General features: G+C 40.8%; 1 protein-coding gene across 4 annotated transcripts in view; it reads left to right on the forward strand.

The window, feature by feature from the left end:
• The window catches only part of RHBDD1 (rhomboid domain containing 1), a 158,799-nt gene that overhangs the window by 23,412 nt on the left and 113,649 nt on the right, over positions 1 to 21,738 (forward strand). For all 4 annotated transcript variants that reach the window (XM_058665082.1, XM_058665081.1, XM_004576763.3 and 1 more), the window contains exons 2-3: positions 17,283 to 17,797; positions 19,636 to 19,768. In XM_058665082.1, the coding sequence (XP_058521065.1) occupies positions 17,365 to 17,797; positions 19,636 to 19,768 (566 nt within the window). In that variant the 5' untranslated portion in view covers positions 17,283 to 17,364. The remainder of the gene's footprint in view (positions 1 to 17,282; positions 17,798 to 19,635; positions 19,769 to 21,738) is intronic.

The following is a 21,738-nucleotide window of genomic DNA, read 5'->3' on the forward strand; positions in this document are numbered from 1 at the left end:
ACTAGTTTGGCATTTGCTGCAGAAATGCCTGAATGACCAGGGTTGGGCCACAGGCCAGGATATAGGGACTCATCTAGATCTTCCACATGGATGTCAGGGGCCCTAGTGCTTAAGTCATCTTCCACTGCTGTGCTAGGAACATTATCAGGAAGCCGGATTGAAGTGGAGCTGCAGGGATACAGTATCGGGTGGTCCAACATGGGATACCAGTGTTGAAGCCACAGTGTCATCCTTATTCATGAGGTTGTAACTGAAATTTATGCTGTATATTATGAATAGAAATCTTGTATTATGAATAGAGATTGTGTTTAAAATGAAACATTATTTTGATTCCTTTTAGTACGTTAAAATATTGTCACAAACTTCAGTTTCTCTTTCAACATGCATTTGTGTGATTGAAAAGTAAGTGGCATCTTTTTTAAGAATCCCTAGTCTTATGACCTAAGCTTTGAAATATTAGCTCTACAAAAATATCAGAATCATACCATGTACCTTCTCAGACCATCACGGAGTGAAACTGGAAATCAACAACTCAAAATGTCCCAGGAAACATGTAAACTCCTGGAGGCTGAACAATATGCTATTAAACGAACAATGGGTTAGAGAAGAAATTAAAGACGAGATCAAAAAATTTATGGAAACCAATGAAAACCCAGATACAAAAGTCCAAAACTTATGGGACACTGCCAAAGCAGTGTTACGTGGTAAATTTATTGCAATTAGCGCGCACGTCAAAGCCCAAGAAAGGCAACAAATGCAGGAATTAAGCACACACCTCCAGGAACTGGAAAAGCAACAGCAGAAGGACCCCACAAACAAGAGGAAACAAGAAATTATCAAAACAAGACAAGAACTAAATCAGAAAGAAATTAAAAAAAAAAAAACCATTCAGAAAATAAATGAATCAAAAAGCTGGTTCTTTGAGAGGATAAACAAAATAGATACCCCACTGGCCCGATTGACAAAGAAAAAACAAGACAAAGCAAGAATTAGCAGCATCAAAGATGAAAAAGGCAACATAACAACAGACACTACTACCATTAAGGAAATAATTAGAAATTATTACAAAGAACTATACGCCAACAAATCCGATAACCACTTAGAAATGGAAAGATTCCTAGACTCCCACCACTTACCAAAACTCACCCCAGAAGCAACAGAAGACCTGAATAAACCCATTACCGAATCAGAAATAGAATCAGTCATTAAAGAGCTCCCAACAAAGAAAAGCCCAAGCCCAGATAGTTTTACCGCAGAATTCTACAAAACATTCCAACCAGAGCTAACCCCAATCCTTTACAAGCTCTTCAAAACAACAGAAAAGGAAGCAACTCTTCCAAACTCATTCTGTGAAGCCAATATCACCTTAATCCCCAAACCGAATAGAGAATTAACAGAGAAGGAAAACTACAGACCGATCTCCCTGATGAACGTTGACACTAAGATTCTCAACAAAATCTTAGCCAATAGAATACAAAAAACATCAGACAGATCATCCATCCAGACCAAGTAGGCTTCATCCAGGGAATGCAGGGATGGTTCAACATAAGGAAATCCATAAATGATACATCACATCCAAAAACTGAAAAACAAAAACCATATAATAGTATCAATAGATGCAGAAAAAGCCTTCTACAAAATTCAACACCACTTCATGTTAAAAACCCTAACCAGGGTGGGGATAGAAGGAACAATCCACAATATAATCAAAGCAATATATGAAAAACCCAATGCCAGCATCATACTAAATGGAGAAAAACTGGATCCCTTCCCACTGAGATCTGGAACGAAACAAGGCTGCCCACTATCACCACTGCTATTCAATATAGTCCTAGAGGTACTTGCAGAAGCCATAAGACAAGACAAAGAAATCAAAGGAATCCAAATTGGAAATGAAGAAGTCAAGCTTTCACTATTCGCAGATGACATGATTCTTTACATAGAAGAACCAAAAAACTCAATACAAAGACTCCTAGAACTCATACGAGAATTTGGCAGAGTGGCAGGATACAAGATAAATGAACAAAAATCAACAGCCATAGTGTATGCAAACGGCCGCAAGATGGAAGAAGATCTAACCAACAAGCTACCATTCAAAATAACAGAGAAAAGCAGGAAATATCTGGGAATAAATTTAACCAAAAGCGTAGAAGACCTTTATGAAGAAAATTACAAAACACTCAAAAAACAAATAGAACAAGACCTCGAAAGATGGAACAACATCCCATGCTCCTGGATAGGCAAAATTAATATCAAAATGTCTGTACTACCAAAAGCAATATATACATTCAATGCAATCCCAATCAAATTACCCACAGCATTCTTCATCGAACTGGAAAAAATGATACACAGATTTATCTGAAAACACAAAAAACTACGAATAGCCAGAACCACTCTGAAGAACAGGAACTTAATAGGGGGAATCACAGTACCGGATCTATGGACATACTATAGGGCAGTGGTCATCAAAACAGCCTGATACTGGCACAAAGATAGAGAGGAAGATCAGTGGAACAGAATAGAAACAACAGATGGAAACCCACACAGATACAGTCAATTAATCTTTGACAAAAAGGCAGACAACAATCCAAGCAAATGGAAAGGTCTGTTCAATAAATGCTGTTGGGACAACTGGTTGATAGCCTGCAGAAACAAAAAGATAGACCCACATCTCTCACCATACACCAAGATCGAATCTAAATGGATAAAAGACCTAAACCTACATCCAGAATCCCTCAAACTTTTGGAAGAAAATGTTGGAAACACACTGCAACACTTAGGGGTAGGCCCTGACTTCCTAAAAAAGACTCCAAAAGCAGTAGAAATCGAGACCAAAATAAACAATTGGGACCTCATCAAACTAAGAAGCTTCTGTACAGCTAGAGAAACAATCAACAAAGTAAAAAAACAACCTACAGAATGGGAGAAGATCTTTGCACACTACATAGGAGATAGAGGGCTGATCTCCAGAGAAACCAAAACACCAGAACAAACAAACTGCTCAAGAAATGGGCACGGGAAATGGGCAGACATTTCACAAAAGAACAAACCCAAATGGCAAACAAGCATATGAAAAAACGCTCAAGTTCCCTGGCAATAAGGGAAATCCAAATGAAGACTACAATGAGGTACCACCTAACTCCAGTAAGGATGGCACACATACATAATACCACCAACACTTGCTGGCGAGGATGTGGGGAAAAGGGAACCCTTCTCCACTGCTGGTGGGACTGCAGACTTGTACAGCCTCTGTGGGAATCAGTTTGGCGAATACTCAAGCAACTGAAAATCAACATACCATGTGATCTAGCAATAGCACTCCTAGGGATATATCCAAAACATCTCCTACACAAGAAACCAACATGCACGCCTATGTTCATAGCAGCACAATCTACAATTGCAAAAACCTGGAAGCAACCAAAATGCCCATCAATAGAAGACTGGATAAGAAAGCTATGGTTCATCTACTCCATGGAATATTACTCAGCTATCAAAAAAACGAAATGCAATTCTTTGTGGTCAAATGGGCCTGACTGGAATCCATCATGCTCATAGAAATGAACCAATCCCAAAAGGTTAAATACCACGTTTGCCTTCATCTGAGATGAAAAGATGACAACTTGGAAGATAGTACCTGTATATTGTAATATTAGTGCAATCTCTAACAACCTGTATCCAATGCAATAAGATAATGCGATATAATCTGTAAACCAACAATTAATGTCAGAATACTTAAGATCTACATCGAAAAACTGTAAAATCTACTATACCCTCAATACGCTATGTTAACCTGTAATGGGGAGGGAGTGCAGGGAAGCCTTTCAGGGCCATAAAAAGAGTGAGAAAAAAGTACAATATAGCCTATCAAGATCAAATCTGGTAATTCATAGACAACAGACTCAAAGCGGCACTAAACAATAGCAAAACTACTATACCAATGCATGAGGGGGGAATCGGGTGCGATCCTGACAACCTCTTAACAGGAGGTCATGTGCGTGGATCAGGGGGGCACTCCAGAGTGGAGCAGGTGGTAAGGAGGAAGCTTGGATCCCAACCATGGAGACTCCCAGACCTTCACCACAAACTATTAATATGAGCAACAAGGACTATATCCCAACTGCCAAGGAGGCCACAGGGAATTGGATGCCCTCGGAGGCCGAGTACTCTGAGGTCACCCACCCCTAACCGGAGCTTCTGCAGGGGATGGAAGAAGTCCAAACACTACCGCGCAGAAACCAACATCATCGGAAAGACAACCAGAAGCCCTGAGCGGTTCGCAGAAACAGAAGAACAATAGATGTCCTTCGGGACCCGGGAGGAGAGCTTTCTCTGGTCCGAGAGCCTGGCTCCACCTCTGGACCCCCACCCTCCCTCACAATGACCATCGGGATCGCTTCGAAAACCCCTCACAGCAAACAAACAATCATACAAACTAAAAAAAAAAAAAAAACCTAAAATAAATAGACAAACAACAGAAAGTAGAGCTTGGAATCTGACAGGAAAGAGCTGGCGTGGATTGGCTCATGCCTCGCTGGGTGGGACACAAAGATTAGTCACTCCTCACCATGGTGTTGAGGATTTTCCTGCACCCCCCCCCCCAAAAATGTTCTGCACCTTAATTGTCGACAAATATCTTGTTAGAGTTACAAGCCAGTCTAGATTATCCTAAAATCTGCCAAGATCAGTAAAATTATACTTCAACACAACAAATGGCTAAATACTAAAATGAAATCGACACGAGACAGCTGAATGGTACCTTATAGCCATTTTAAGGTATATAGCAGCTGGTCCTGTATATAAACTAAAATTGAAATGTCAATGAGCTAATCATAGGTTGTGGTTAGGACTTGCTTTTTTTTTTTTTTTTTTTTTTTTTTAACATACTGGTTACTCAAAACCATGTCAATTCCATAATATTGCAAATTTCTGTTGATGTTATATTGGGACTCTTAATTGACTGTGATGATATTCTACCAGCTCTAACTTCAGACCAGAAATGGTCTCCCCAAGAAACTGTTCAACCCATCTGGACAATAAGTAGCTGGACTCTATGCTTGGTATATGTTTGCAAGGAAAGGAAAGAATCTTGATTGAATTTGAACTGTAATACTGCATCAAGGTGGAGGAATCCACCAGGGGGGAGGGGATGGGTGGGGGGATTTGCAGAGCCTATGAAACTGTCACATAATGCAAAATAATTAATAATAAAAAAAGAAATATTAGCTCTGTCTATACCTGCAATGTCATGATACACTTAAGTAGATGAATGATGGGCTTGTGACTACTGTTGAAGGACTCTACTGTTGTTACAATATTAGCTTTGAAACAGTGGGAGGAAATCCGTGAGCCTAAGGAATAGGAAATTCAAAACAAAAGAAATATTAGCTTTGAAACAGAGTAGATTACAGCTGAGAATTTGAATGTGTGTGAACATACCACACACATCAATATCTGTGGCATTTGTTAGCCTCTTTAGAAAGGCAGGAGGTGGATTTGGTTTTCGGTTTGATCTTTTGGAGTGATGAGCGGTGCAGGCTGCTGGGGCCTCTTACTCACATAGCTGGTAGCTGTAAGAGACATGAGTGGAAGTACTAGCCAGATGAGCAGCAGTGTGTAGTAGGAAGTACTGTATCTGAGTTCAGTTATTCCAAATATGGGGATTGTCATCCTGCCAAGATGAATAAATTTTCTGTCTCTTACACTTTTACACCAAAATTGTTGAAAATATATCCATTAGCTGTGGCACTCGTTCGAAATAGTAAACATTAAATATAGGCTTCATATATAAACTATGAATATGTGAAATTCACTTTGGTGACCTCTTGTGGTGGGAGAACTGGTGGGACCAACCATCTGTGGAGATGGTCTTGTTAAGTACCTTGGACTGAGAAACCTGGGCCAGGACCTTTCTACATCCTTAGAAATTCTCAAAGGAAGATGTTCCATTAAGTTACTTCTCATATAGGGAATGCTAAGTCATGTTTCAAAGTGAGTAACTGGGAAGTTATGAGATTTTCTTGGCAGCTACTGCCAGACCAACTTGTAGATGAACCAGAACAAATTTTGTCTTCCTAAGATTGTGAAAATTAAATGAAACAATATATATAATTGCTTTTTTTAAAAAATTGATTCAGTCATTTATCAGGGATCTACTGTGTTTTACAGAGACACGAAGTAATACAAAGTCCCAGCATAAAAAACAAAAATTCCAAATTCATCTATGTATAGTGCATTGTATGGCAGCAAATGCGTTCGAACCAATTCCTTGGAATCTGTGCTTGGTATCAGCTGAAATGAAAAATATTTTATGGGTTGCTTTTAGTTGTTTTAGCTATATTCCATATTCACTGTCGTTCTTGTTTTTTTAGTATTACTGTGAGGATATTTGTTACAAGCTATCTAAACTTCAGCGTACTATTTCTGTATTATTTTTGGCATCTCTATTTTGATATAAAATGAATTGGTTTGATTAAAAAGCAAAGAGTAAATATGCGTAACTACTTTTTAGCAATAATTTAGAAGTTTTTTTATTTTGTAAGTTTGATGAGTACAAAGACCTTGATTCTTAGGCAGAATAGCTTCAAGTTGGTCAGATGATGGCGACCAAGATGTATTGTTAGCCCGTGACTCTGGCTCTCTCAGGTTCCAGGCATTGTTGTCAGGTTTTCTACATAGTCTGATCTTCAATAGCCTTTTGAGGCAGGTATTATTATTCCTTTGTGTCTGTTTCAGAAATGAGGTAAAGTAGGCACACATGAGTAGAGAGCTTACCCTATGTTTAACTGTTCCTGGATAATGAAGCCAGGATTTGAAACTGGAAGGTGTTTGGCTTTGGAGTTCTTTCCGTTAACTTAAGATGACACTATTCAGCCTTTTGATGATGAAGCATAGAAAGGTGTTTGATGAATTTCAGGAAAAGAGAATAACATAGTGAAAAAGGAAAACACGAGTCAGACATTGTGTGAGTAAATTGGAGTAGAATACCAGGTGTTGAAGGCCTGGAATTGGGTGGGATCTGGGGGTCCATAGCACATGCCCTTATTCATGGTCTCACTCATCTGAAGAAGCGTGGTTATGTCTGTTTGCTTGCCTTCAGTCCTCTTTCCACAGCTCATATTTCCTGCTTGTGTATGCCTTTTACATGGGTAGCACTGATACTAGAGCAAGCTGTTGTGAAAAGTAGTTGGACATCGTCCTCACTAATGAATGGGAAGTTCTATATTTAGTACTCATTTTAGACAGCGATGGGGTGAAGGAATGAGAAATGAAGAACTTTTATGTCTTAGAAATTACTTCAGCTAACTTAAAGCCAGAAAGGGGCCTGGTGCAATAGACTAGCAGCTAAAGTCCTTGCCTTGCACGCACCGGGATCCTATGGCTTCTGGCTCTAATCCATGAAGCTCTGCTTCCCATCCAGCTCCCTGCATGTGGCCTGGGAAAGCAGTCAAGAACAGCCCAGAGGTTTGGGACCCTGCACCCGCGTGGGGGACCTGGAAGAAGCTCCTGGCACCTGGCTTCAAATTGACTCAGCTCTGGCCATTGAGGCCTCTTGGGGAGTGAATCATTGGACAGAAGATCTTCCTTTCAGTCTCTTCCTCTCTGTATATCTGACTTTCCAATAAAAATAAATAAATCTTAAAAAAGAAAAAGCCAGGACGATTCAGTCACTTGGAATAAGAGAAGTAGTCTAGTGGTTATGTTGAGACAGTTTCTTAATATCATTTTTTTAATTACTAATTATTTTTTATGATTTTTACATAGTTGATGAGGTGGGTGAGTTCACCATTTCCACATTCTCTTTTTTTGCTTCCTGTATCGGGGGAAAGGGAGAGACAAGGAGAGAAGCCATACTCAGCCTTCCAAACACCTCTGCACCCTGAGGTGGAAGACAGCCACCCAGCAGCCATCCCAGGGTACCAGGGGCATGTTCTGATGACCCTGCTCAAGAGGTTTTGATAGTTCAGCAGTTCTGCATTAGTGCGATCTTGCCACTCCAAGAACAATGAAAGCTCTCTAGAATCCACTGGCTGACATAGTCCACCTTAAAGTCTCCCTTTGACCAGTTTTTCATTGCCCACACTTGATCGATTTGTTCTGTCCTCCATCCTCTGTTGTGGTTCCAGATGTCCTCTGCAGGTTCTGATGGACTGCCATATTCTCCATGTGCTCCTGGATATGCTGTCCACTGCTCTGTCTGAACTGAGGAGGCCCAGTTCTGACACATACATTCCATGGTCAGACCATGAAACCTTCACTTCTCTCTTCATGGTTGGGGCTCTGAGTCTAGCAACTGAGTTGGGAGGATCCCCAGAGAAACTTCATCTGAGGTGATTCCAGACCTGATTCTTGTGTGTGCTTGTCAATATAGGGTCCAGCACAGTCTGTCACCCGTCAACATATGCGTATGCTGGTGGTTGCAATTTCTGGGTCAGTTCTGTCTCTAGCTCTGTATTCTTTTTTTTTTTTAACATATTTTTATTGCATTTCATTTTTTTAAAATTAATTACATTGCATTATGTGATACATTTTTTATGCACTGGGATTCCCCCCCGCCCCTCCCCACACCCTCCCCCCACGGCAGATTGCTCCACCTTGTTGCATTTCCATAATTCAAATTCAGTTGACATTCTTTCATTGGAGGTATTTACCAAGCATAAAGTCCAGCATCTTATTGTCCTGGTAAGTTCAATGGTTTGTTGGTGAGACCATCTCTGGTCTGAAGGTAGAGCCGGCAGAGTATCATCCCAATCAATTAAAAGCCCCAACATAATATTTCCAACCATTTACAACATTGTGACATTAATTGACATCGTATTGATTAACTAATATGTTACTAGGAAAATGCAGGTTCTCAACCACAACCTGTGACTTCTTCATAGACATTTCAATTTTGGTTTATATTCAACCGTGTTCTATACACCTTAAAATGGCTATAGATTGCTATTCAGCTGTCTCATGCCTATTTTAATTTTAGTCTTTAGCAGTTTATAGCATTGAAGCATGTTATCGCTGAACCTGGCTGTTTTTCGGGTGGTCTAACTCTATAATTCTAACAGGATATATGTCAACTGTTTAGGTGAGCATGTTTAGGAGGGGTGTGCAGAGAAATCTTCCATACCCCAGTGAGGAGTAACTAATCTTTGTGTCCCACCCAGTGAGTTATAAGTGCATCCCCACTGACCGTTTCCTGTCTGTTTCTAAGCTTTCCTTGTTGTTCTCTGTCTACATATGTGTTGCATACATTATTTTAGCAGGGTGCTACAATTTGTTGTTGATGTTGTTGTTGTTATTGTGATCGATGTGGCTGTTATGAAATGATGTCAATCCGAAAAACAGTAATATTATCCCAACCCCAAACAGCCTATATCTCATGCAATAAGATATTGTGAAGTAACCAATGATATGAGGCTTATGATCTAGCTCTGTCTTCTACACAAACCAATGGGTGTTGCAGTCCAGCCTGATCCTGCCCAGGAGACACTTGGCCCTCACGCAAACCAATGGGAGCTGCAGCCTAGTTGGAGCAACCCATAGTTGCTAGTCCAGCAACCCAGCTGGTGGGGGGGTCCCACCAGTCTTGCCCCCTATCCTGGTTCCCATGCTTGCCAGTATGTACAGCAGACTGATCCAGTCTGTCCCACATCCCATTCAGCTCTCGTACATGTTAATGGGCATTGAAGTCTAGTTCAACCCAACTGGCCCCACTATCCAGCCCACACACGTGCCGGTGGGTGCCATTCTGTCTAGTCATGCCTGCCCCAGACATAGTTTTCATGCTCATCAGTGGGAGTGGTAACCCAAGAGGGAGGTGCCCACTATTTCCCTACTGGACCCACTGCCACTCCTGGATTTTGCACTCTCCAGGTGGTTCTGCAGTTTAACTTGACAGAATTTGCCCCCCATACTGGCATCTGCAAGCTGATGCTGCATTAAAGCCCATCCAACCCACACTCACTCTAATAGGCATGCACCAGTAGGAACAGTCAACCCATCCTTGCTTTCTCCGGATCCAGCCCATATGATGCTAACAGATGTTGTAGCCCTGCCCAGTCTGGTCTGCCCCCATCCCAGCTCATTCTTTCCAGTGGGAGAATTATAATATTGTCATAATATTATAATTATATAATGTTATAATATAGTATTATAATATCTGCTCCATCCCAGATACAGGAAGAAGAAAATGTGTAAACAAGGGTCTCACCCACTTTCTTCTGATCCTTGACCTGTGCCAACTCAATCAACTATGGTGAAGTATTGTTTCATGGTCCAGATACATCACATTTAGCTGCTCCATTCATCATCTGAAAGAAAAAAATATATATATGCACCTAAGTGCGATTTACCAAAGGTTTAGAACATAGCGATATTGGAATGAGTAGCAATAATCTTCCTTATATATGTAATAATAAATTCTTATTGAGTCTTAAAAGCGAAACTAACATAATTTAAGGAGATCTTAAAAGATAACTTTAGATTTCAGTGTATTCACAGTAATGGAAGCCTCAGTGTCAGAGCAGCGTTTTTTGGGTTCTGTACACATAAGCAGCATTTTGGGGGTACCATCAAGGCTGCAGTTTGTTTCTTTGTTGTAGAATTAATGTGGTTAATATCTTGCTCCAAACTGGAAACAAAATGTACCACTGGTATGTGTTCCTGGGAGTTAGTGGTCTCAATTCTCATTTAAAATTTAAATCTGAAAATTGAGATATGTACTGCTTTGGACTGCTTTGGAAAATGATGAAATCATTTCTGCTGTGTAAGTAGAATTAAAAAAATCACTGTAATTATTTTCTTTTTCCATTTTGCTCCATCCTCTTCTTGAGATACTTAAAAGCGTTTTCTAAGATATGATTTCTGTTTCTTTTGTTTGTTCTAGCTGCTTAGTTTTTCTTATTACATACCTGTTTAATTTTTAATTTCTCATTAAAAAGAAATATGGCTAATTTTTCTATAAACATTTCAAGAAGTCTTACATTTCTCTCTGCCACAAACTTGATATAATACTGCCTGGTGTATAGTACTACATAATTAAAATGCAATTTTTTGTAAAGTAGTTCTGGCCATACAAATTATCAATACATTTTAAATGGTATAGAGATTTACTTTTAAGAAGTTGAGATAAATATTGTGAACACTGTTTGGGACCTGAAAATGGAAAGTGGAGAAATATGTACAGTGCCATAGAAACAGTTGTTACAATCGTGGGGAAAATCCATAAAGATGATTATATATAATAGTAATCAGAGCTTAATCAGTCTCATTTATGTGTAATGTAGATACATCAAAAATACCAGTCTGGAGTCATTTGGGAAATATTTAGTAAGCACAGACCATATGCTAGCTATTGTGTGTTTAGGCTGCTCAAGTAGAGGCTTGGGGGCATGGTGATTTAAGCAGACAAGGTGATTGCCGCTGTCAGCTGGGAGTGCTGCACTCATGGCGCTCCTGATGTGGGGATCATGTGTGTGTCTGAGCATAGGAACTCCGGCAGACCCTGGCATGAGATGAGACTAGAGGTGCTCTCTGGGCACTGCTGAGAGCAAGTGGATCATTGTGCTACAAAGTTTGGCTTAGTTCTTACTGCAGCGATGCACCATCAGTCTAATACAAGATGTGTCCAAGGACTGGTGAAACAAGACTAGTAGGCCTCAGAGGAGAGAAGCAGTGAGGCCAGTTAAGGAGTTTGTTGAAATCGGGCCTTTTATGCTGATGGCTTGCACCACAGTCGTGGCCCTGGGACTTTGAAGAAGTAGATTGATGAGAGCTCATTTTGGAAGTAGAAATGGAAGAGTTGAAGAATTTTGTTGCCTGAATAATTGTACTAAAACATACTAAATCCGAGTCAAAATATTATATTGGTCAAAAGAAAATAGTTTTGTTAAATGAGGAGAACATCATATTAGCTGAGGGGAAATTATATAGATACGTAGTAAAAGGAAATTGAAAGCAGTGTTTCTAAGCTGATTGTATGTCATACATTTGGCCAAATTCAATCTAATGTATTTCATAATCTTGGATTTGTTCCAGCTGATTGCAGTATTTTCATTATGTAAACCAAGAGGTTACATGAAACAGAAGATGGGTTCATTATGGCCAGCTTGATAATGTCAGAAACCAACGAGAGAGTGACTGTAGGCAGCCCATGGGTTGGCATGAGTGGTAGAACTAGGATGAACTAAATATTGCAAAATAGGCAGCAAAGCTTTGTTGGAACAGTTACCAACAGCTTCCTAACAACCAATAGCATGTTTTGGGGTAGAACTCCTGATGTGGGAAACTCTTATTTCTCTCTGAACAGCTAAAAACATACCTGCTTTGGAGGCTAATGGAGAACTCATTGATAAGCAATAGTGACCTGCAATAGCAAATTCAAGTGGAGAATTAGCAAAACTTGATGTATAGGATTTGAGCATAACAGGGTGATGATGAAAGTGAGGAACATTTCAAGGACAGTTTGCATCTTTGGCTTGACAAACTGTGCCAGTAGAGATCTTCCACGTCTGGAGATGGGGAATATGACGAAGGGACGGATTTGGAGGGAGAGCTCCAGTGTTCATCTTGAGCCTAGTAAGCTTGTGGAGAAGGATGGATTTAAGGAGTGCAGGGACTTTCCCGATCTTTGAGCCCTGGTGACTGGTTAAGGCTTGGACACAAGTTAGAGTACAGAAATCAATATCAAAACCAGATTGTACAAGTTTAAAGTTCATGGATAAATTGTTGCAATTAGTCATGTCTTTGAGGCCTTTCATTCAACACAACACTCTAAATATATCTGTGGTGATGGGAATGATATAAACGGTATTCATTTAAAGTCTCTCATTGTGGTCAGCCTGACCTGCAAGGTCAAGTTACAGATTTGATCTTTGCATAGAGCTAGTTTGAGCTTCAAAGTTACCTTGTGAGTGCTGTCATCCTTCATATGGGATGGCTGCATCAGGAAAGTAATTACCTTGTGAGAACACCTCCCCACACCAATGGCCCAAGGAAATCCCACTAGGCCCATCTCTTGAAGATTCCACCACCTCCTAATATCAACATGCTGGGCACCAAACCTCCAATCCTGTGACTCTTTGGGACGATGCAATTCAGCCGTATCCAAACAGTAGCAATTATTTATGAGTTGGGATTAAAAATTATTCCCAGCTCATAATCATTAAGTTGTTAAGTTAATCATTAAGTTATTTGCTATAACTCTTTTGCTTGATGTAGGAACTGGCATGTATTTGACACTTGACAGATATTAAGTATTTCTAGATGAATGATAGAAGGAATGGCTGAGTCATCATTCCATGAGAGAGGATAGTTCAGTTTTTAGAAATCAAGCAAATAGGAGCTTGTATCAGTGAGTTATTACCTATTTAGAGACCAAAACTAAATCCATAGAGAGCATAGAAGCCATTCGATGAAAGTTTTAAACCCCCTACCTACTCCCAAATTTGCTTAATTACCCATTTCTATCCTAAAATGTCTGTCTTCTTTCTGCTATAAGGAAATGGTTCTTCTTTCTAACTACTTGAATCTTTTTATTTATCTTCTGATGGTTAGTCTGTGTCCTTGTTTCCCTCCTAACTGGCTTCTCTTTAGGAGTATAACCCTATCCCTCTTCAAAACAAATGTTTTCTGTAGTAGTCTTTGCTGTGTAATAAATCACTTGCTAAAGTAAATGAAGAGCAATTTCTGTACCTCACTCTTCTGTGAATCAGCAAATTATGCTGGACTCAACTGGAATCATTTATGTACCTGTGGTCAGCTGGACAGGTTTTCTTTTGAGGCATGGGTTAGCCAGTGGCTAGGACCATTAAGGTTGATGAAGCCGGTGACTGTGTTTTTCATCTATCAGGCCAACACAGACTTATCTATATGGTTGGTGGAGTTTCCTGCAAGTCAATGTGAGTAGATTCCAGTTGAATCCTCCAATTCACCTTTTAAAACTGTAGTTGGAGCCTTGCCATGCTGTAATATACTGGGCCTCTGAATGTTACCCACAACCTTGGCTGTGGGAACCAGTTTGTGTCTCAACTGCTGCATTTTCTATCTGGCTTCTTGCTTATGGCCTGGGAAAGAAGTGCAAGATGGCTCATCTTTGGGCCCCTGCACCTGTAGGAGATTTGGAAGAAACTGTGGCTCCTGCTTCGAAACAGCCCAGCTCAGGCCATTGTAGCCATTTGGGGAGCAGACCAGCAGATATACGAGCCCCCCTCTCTGTAACTCTTCAAATAATTTTAAAAATTAAATTAAAATAAAAATGACGCTGGTAACATCAGCACCCAGGCCTGATGGCATGTCAGACTGTCTCCCTACCGCATTTGGAGTATTGTGTGTCAGTTGTTGGCTTAATTATTGGAAAATGAGATCCTTAAAACTAGGGAATGTGTTTGGATTTGACATGTAAATAGATCATTTTTAGAAGCTACAATTGTTGTGAAAATAAAGCATTCAGGCAATCAATATCTGGAAATGTGGCGGTTGAGATTAGAAGATAATGATTATACCTTTTTTAACCCAAGAAGCTTTTGTGTTTTCTTCACCTGTGTGCTGGTTATTCAGTGGTGCATTTTTCGACTCCATGGTGCTGTAAATTTTTTGTTTTAACTTCATACCTGTTGCTGACCTTGTTTCATGGCTTCTCATTTAAGGGAATGGATAGTGACGGTGTAATAGAGACTACCATATTCAGATGTGGAGATACAATGCAGTATGCATCCCTACTTCCAAATCAAAGATGGACTACCAATGAAACTGTTAGACAGATCTAGACAATAGGAGGCTGGACTGTCTGACATTGTCTGTATGAGCAATTTTACTGTAAAATTCAGAATAAAGAAGATGCTGAATATAATTTTTTATAAAGAGATATTTATTTGTGTTGGAAAGGCAGATTTATGAAGAGAAGGAGAGACAGAGAGAAAGATCTTCCATATGTTAGTTTACGTCCTAAGTGGCTGCAATGGTCAAGACTGAGCTGATCTGAAGCCAGGAGCCAGGAGCTTTGTGCAGGTCCTATGTGGGCACAGGGTCCCAAGGCTTTAGGTTATCCTCCACTGCTTTCCCAGACCACAGCAGGGAGCTATAAGGGAAGTGGACCAACTGGGATATGAACCAGCACCCATATGGGATTGTGGTGCGTGAATGGTGAGGACTTTAGCCACTAGGCTACCGGCTACCATGCTGAGCCCAGATAATGTTTACATTCTAAAACTTGTTTATTTTTTTACCCACATCCATACCAGCAGGTGTTGTTAGATTTCTGAATGTAGGCCAATCTCACTGGAGTTAGGTAGAATCTCAATGTGGTTTTATTTTTATTTCCCTAATAACTAGAAAGCCTGAGCATGTTTTAAGACTTATTTTATTTGAAAGTCAGATACACAGAGAGTAGGAGAGACAGACAAAAAAAATCTTGCGTCCGCTGATTCACTCCCCAAGTAGCCTGCGATAGCTGGAGCTGAGCCAATCCAAAGTCAGGAGCCAGGAGCCCCTTCCGGGCCTCCCACGTGGTTGCAGGCTCCCAAGGCTCTGGGCTGTTCTTGACTCCTTTCCCAGACCACAAGCATGGAGCTGGGTGGGAAGTGGGGCCATGGGATATGAACCAGCGTTCATATGGGATTGCAACGTGTGCAAGGTGAGAACTTGAGCCGGTAGGCTCCCATGCCAGGCCCCTCATCATTTTTTCATGTATCTATTAGCCGTTTGAATTTGTTCTTTCGCAAAATGGCTGCTCATTTCCTTTACCCATTTCATAAAAGGGTTGTTTGTTTTGCTGTCATTTGAGCTTCCGAAGCTCTTTATAAATCCTGGATACTAGTCACCTATTGGTTGTGTTGTGTGCACATATTTTCTCCCGTTCTGTCACTTATTTGTTGATCATTTCCTTTGCTGTACAGAAAGTTCTTAGTTTGATGTCATCTCATTTATTTGTTATTGTGCTTTTGTTAACTCTGATAAGAAGTCTTTACCAATGCTTGTATCTTATAGAGAATTTCACTCCATTGTTGGTCTGAATATAGGCAAGTCCAACAACAGTGGTAGTCAGTATGGAGAGTGCTGAGACAATTGAAAACTGATCTACTATATGACCTGGCAATCTTACTCTTGGGAATATATCCAAAGGAAATGAGATATGCAGATGAGAAAGTGACCTGCAACTCTATATAGCAGCACAGTCCACAGTAGTAAAGACAGGGAAACAACCCAGATGCCTGTCAAAAGAGAAGTGAATAAAGAAATTGTGGTAGATCTACTCTATGGAATACTGCTCAGCCATTAAAAAGGGTAGAATAGCACCATTTACAACAAAATGGCCTCAAGTGAAGACTATTATGCTCAGTGAAATAAGCCAATCTAAAAAGGATAAATATCATATGTTCTCTCTGATATAAGGAAGCATTTAGACAAAATATAAAGCAAGTAGATATATAGGTGAATAAGTGTGTGTGTATATATACACATATATATACACATACACATATATACATACACACATATATACATACACACATATATATACACACACACATATAACAGATATATGTGTATGTTTTTCTCCTAGATGAACTGTGTAATGGAGGCTAGCAATGTGCATTTCTATTCCTGATTAAAGGGAGGACTCAGTGAAACTGTTAAATATAGCTCAGTAACATGGTGCTAGGTTTTCTGCCTTTGTCTCTACCGGTAGTGCCTTGGTGCACGTGGGAAGCAGAGTGCTGGAGTTAGAGCTGCTGCCAGAGGGCTGGACTGCTGTGATACTACGGTGGTCGTGGAGGGAGAGAGTGGGAGGGAAAAGAAGGGGCTGGTATCGTGGAAAATGGTAAAAATGGTTAAATTTGAAAAACTTGTTTATTGATGCTTAAAAATCTGATACATGCTCATTTTACTGCATCAAAACTGAATATTTTTCAAAAGAATGAAGAATATAAAGAATCCTTGTTTAGATTTCAGATGTAAGCCATTCTTTAATAATTTTTGATTCTGTAGGTTTCTCATTAGGTTACAGATTTATTTATAAGGAAGAATATTTATAATATCATGGCATATTTATCAGAGAAAGCATGCCTGTTCATTAACTGATCTCTTGGGATTTGAGCTAAACTTTGTATTTCGGAATCTAAAGTGAAGCAACAGTATCAGCATTCTAGATGTTACACCCTGGGAAACACTGAGCATACAGATTTCTGTTGGAATGCAAAGGGGAATTCAGCCGGTGATGGTTCATGTGTGAGTCAGTGTCTCTTCAATGTGCCTCTCCGCTTTTGATGGATCCTCTTGTGTCTTTTGTGTTTTAGGTTCAGCTGTCAGCACACCTTGTCGGAGTTGTGAACTTGACCACGCTTTCCCATCAGTGGGCTGTTTTCTTTATACCTAACCATGCAGCGGAGATCAAGGGGGATTAATGCTGGACTTATTCTTCTCTTTTCTCAAATATTCCATGTTGGACTCAGCAATATTCCACCTGTCACCCTCGCCACTTTGGGTCTCAACGTCTGGTTTTTCTTGAACCCCCTGAAGCCTCTATACAGCTCCTGCATCAGTGTGGAGAGCTGTTACCAGCAGAAGGACTGGCAGCGCTTGCTGCTTTCTCCCCTTCACCATGCCGACGACTGGCATTTGTATTTCAATATGGTGTCCATGCTCTTTAAAGGATTCAATCTGGAAAGAAGACTGGGAAGTAAATGGTTTGCCTACATCATCGCCACGTTTTCCGTACTCACGGGAGTAGTGTATATGCTCTTGCAGTTTGTTTTTGCTGAATTAATGAATGAACCTGACCTCAGAAGGAACTGTGCTGTAGGCTTCTCAGGTAAATCCGATGTGTTGCTGATGTAGCCTGGCAGGGAGGTGTGCTTTGTGGGTTCCTGGTTGGTAAGGGGACTGAGTTCTGAGTGGATAGGGCCACTGCAGCTTGCACCCTGAAGGGGAACTTCAGTGGGGAATCAGTTTGTGCTCAAGCACATCCTACTCCTTGCTTGCAGGGTGTTTTGAATGAGACATAAGCCTGGCCACATGCACTTTGGCCCCATCGTGGTCAGTCATAGAGGGATCCATGCATGTATTTATGATAAGGAGTTCTTGAAAACAGATGCCTGTGCCTGCGAAGCAACCTCTCTGATCGCTTGTTGTCAGCTTATCTTGGTCCAGTGAGACCAGACATCCATCCATGAAAGATCTGTGGAGCAGATTTGTTACTTTTAGGTGGTCAGTAAGAGAAACGAGAAGCTTGACATTCATTTTGAATCGATATCCCAAGGCTCTGAGAGCTGCCGGAGGCAGGTGGAGTGCCTGCTTTCCCAGAGAACGGACCCCAGAAGACACCCTGCCCTGGGTTATGTCGCTGAGGCTCTCGTGAATCCTTGGGCAGAGCTTTGACGGACAGCCCATTCCAGGACAAGCAGAGCACACTCCTTCTGGTCAGCCGTTGCTTCGTCTCCAGGTGTTATGGTTCCAGCACATGTTACCATCGTTCTTGAGAACTCCAAGTAAGAAAAGGGAAGAACTGGAGTATTCAAGGCCGCTTGGAGAGCTGTCTGACATCTGCCTCTCCATTGTGTCATTACAGTAGATGCAACAGCTTTTCCATTGCAAGCTCACCAGGCTTTTTTTCTTCTTTTTTTCCATTTTTTGGACAGTCTTTACATAGTTAATTAGGGCACAAAGGTTCAAGGGCTACAGGAAAGTGAGTAAAACTATTATTTCCACATTTTTCCCTATATCTAGGGTAAAGGGGGAGGTAAAGGGAGAAGCCCCATCCAGTCTCCCACCCATTCCAGGTCCCTGATGTGGAGCATTCTCCGAGGGTCTTGCTCAAGTGGTTTTTTTGATAGTCCATCAGTTATGAACTACTGCCATTCCAAGCACGATGAGGTCACCCTCCATAACCCGTCCCTTTTAGTTCATACAGCAGGTGCATAGGGAGATGATGTTTTTTGCTTTTGTAGATGGGGAAGCTAAAATCCAGAAATGCCAGGTAAGTAGTTTAAGGTTAAAAAGCTAAGTAAGTGGAAGTGTTAGCTTTGAAGCCAGTGTTCATGTTTATATAGTCCATTGCCTCTCACTTTTCCACAAGTATGCATGACATGGAACTGTCATTTTGGCACATAAACTAGTTGTTGACATACTAGCATATGAGCAGAAGAAGGGAAGTCTAAACTAGGGAAGTCTAGTTCTTCCCTAATTTTCCGTGCTTTTTTGCTTCCCTGTAGATACATCGTTATGCAGCTGACTGTGGGAGATGAAAATAGACCCTGCCCTCACACATATTTCTTTAGAGATTAGAAAAATATGTTACTGATTATTTTTGTATTTAGTTTAAATTAAGATAGAATAAAGTCAACTGTTGAAGTCCAGATTCAGTGGCATTTACTGCTGTAACTGATGTTTTATTCCTGTTTGAAGTGTTATATATTTAGCAGCATATAGTGGAAGTCAGTATGGCCTGCTGTGTGAAGGCACAGCAGAGCGTGCAGTGCCCAGGAGCTTTTCCTTGTAGCAGTTGCTGAGTTGTAAGGACCGGAGTATATTCCAGAGCAAGAAGCTGGGCTTCATCCCACAATCACTTTCAGTCTGAATTAGTTTCCTTTGTAAATGTTGATTCTCCACACTTGTGCTTTGCTAACACTTATATGTTCTTTGTTTTTTCAGGAGTTTTGTTTGCTCTGAAAGTTCTTCACAACCACTATTTCCCTGGAGGCTTTGTCATGGTGTTAGGCTTCCCTGTCCCAAACAGATTTGCTTGTTGGGCAGAACTTGTGGCTATTCATTTCTTCACACCAGGGTAAGTGTTTGCATTTAGGAAGTGAAAAATGAAGAACTTGATGTTCTATGGAGAAAGAATTCAAATAGTAATGAAGTTCCCCATCCCTTTTTCTTAAACAGGGAAGTTTATTCTTCAAAGACAGAGTTTGTCAGTTTTAGATGTTCTTGGGTTTTTATCATGTCAGTTATTGACCCATGTAATATTGAGGTGCATGTCATTTTAGAGTTTACTTCCTCACTGTCTAAGTGGTAATAAGAGAACCTGATACGGAGATTTGTGGACTGATCTTAACTGGCCAATCGACTAGCTAATTGTGATTTTAGTAATCTAGAGAGGCACACAAAACCCGTATAATAACAAAGAAAAAAACCACAAGGTGTTTTTGATCTAATGCTTTTCAGCCATGTTAGCTGTGACTTTGTCATGTTAATAGGACTTTTTAATCAGAAAGCATGTTAGTCAGAACCCAACACACAATATAGGTCAGCTTTGCCAGAGCTGGGTTGACAAGAAGGGTGGAGCCCTGTCGCAGGTTGTTGTAGCTGCCTCCGAGGTATCACCTGCACAGCGCCTGGAGTTCCAAGGCCCAGAGTTTCAGAACTGCAGATCCACAGAAACCCTTTCCTTTACACGTATTGACATTAAACAGCTCCTGGTGGACACCAGACCTTGCCTGTTCAGCTGCATTTTCCCCCTGTTTAGTTCCTTCTCTGTCTTTTCTTTGGAAAAGAGAGGGTGAATTGTGCCACTCTCTCCACCTCTAGCACTGGTTTCACTTTGCTTAGTCTGTGTAACTGGACATGCATTCTTGGTTTGTTTTGACTGGGGGGACCATGTTGGGAGAAGCAGCAGATTCAGAAAGGAATAAGGATTTGTTTCTTACTGCTCTCCCCTCCCGCCGCAAACAGTACTTTCTTTGATTTTGAATTGTGTGTGTGTTGATTTGAGAGTATTATCCTTGGGTTGTGTGTCAGCCCGGTAACCTCTAGTCCTTCTTTCATGCTAATCCCCCAACATGGGCAGCCATTGGCTGGTCTATAAATGGCAGTGATGTGGCCACTGAACACCACTCATTTACAATGGTTTTGTTCCTTGTGACAGCTCAACAAAGAAAGCCTAACAAAATCTTCAAAGTTTTCTTTGTAAAAGGGTCCAGTAATGTCTGCCCCTTATCTGAACAGCCCTCTCTATACCTTGTCACTCACAGCTCCCCTGACTTGCTTGATGTGACTTGGTTCTCTGTGTAGATGATGGGTTCTTCTGTGTGACTGGCAACACCCAACATTCATATGAAAATCACTCCCTCTGCTACTTGAACTTTTATTCTATAATGAATCCATTGAATAACTGCCCTCTGATATTCTCGTTCAACTATTTCTGAGGAGCTCATCGTGCATTTTATTTATGTATTTATTTTTTAGGCTCCCCCTTGTATATGGGAAAGGCACAGTGCATGGATTTTTGTGTGATATGCTTATTCTTAATGGAGGGAGCTGATATTCTGAGCCTGGAAATTAAAGGAGATTATCTATCTTTGAACTTTGAAAGGATAGATTTTTTTGGTTTATAAGATTTGACTGCTGTGGACGATAAACTTCTAATATCTAAGCATCTACTTAAGCATGTGACCAAATAAAGATTGAGCTCAACTCGGGTCTGGGAGACCTAAGGAGCGAGTACTTCTTTGAGATGGATCTTGGAAGAATGGGGGAGACTGGAGCCCTCTTTGCTTTGTATTGTTAGTGTCCCAGTGGTTGTCAATTAGAATTTTCAATGGGAAAACACTGTAAATCTTTAGAACAAAACCTGCTTATCATAGGACTGCATGGGTTACGCTTTGGGAGAAAAAAAATAAGTCTGCCAAAGCAAACACTTGGTGGAGCTCTGTGTTTTATGAAAGCCATGGAATTTGGTAATTTCCCCCAGTTGGAGAGTTCTGTGAGGGACAGCCACGCCAAGCAGGCAGTGGGTGAGGCATGCGGGTCTGA

This window comes from Ochotona princeps, chromosome 5, assembly GCF_030435755.1.
Source record: "Ochotona princeps isolate mOchPri1 chromosome 5, mOchPri1.hap1, whole genome shotgun sequence".
NCBI lineage: Eukaryota > Metazoa > Chordata > Mammalia > Lagomorpha > Ochotonidae > Ochotona > Ochotona princeps.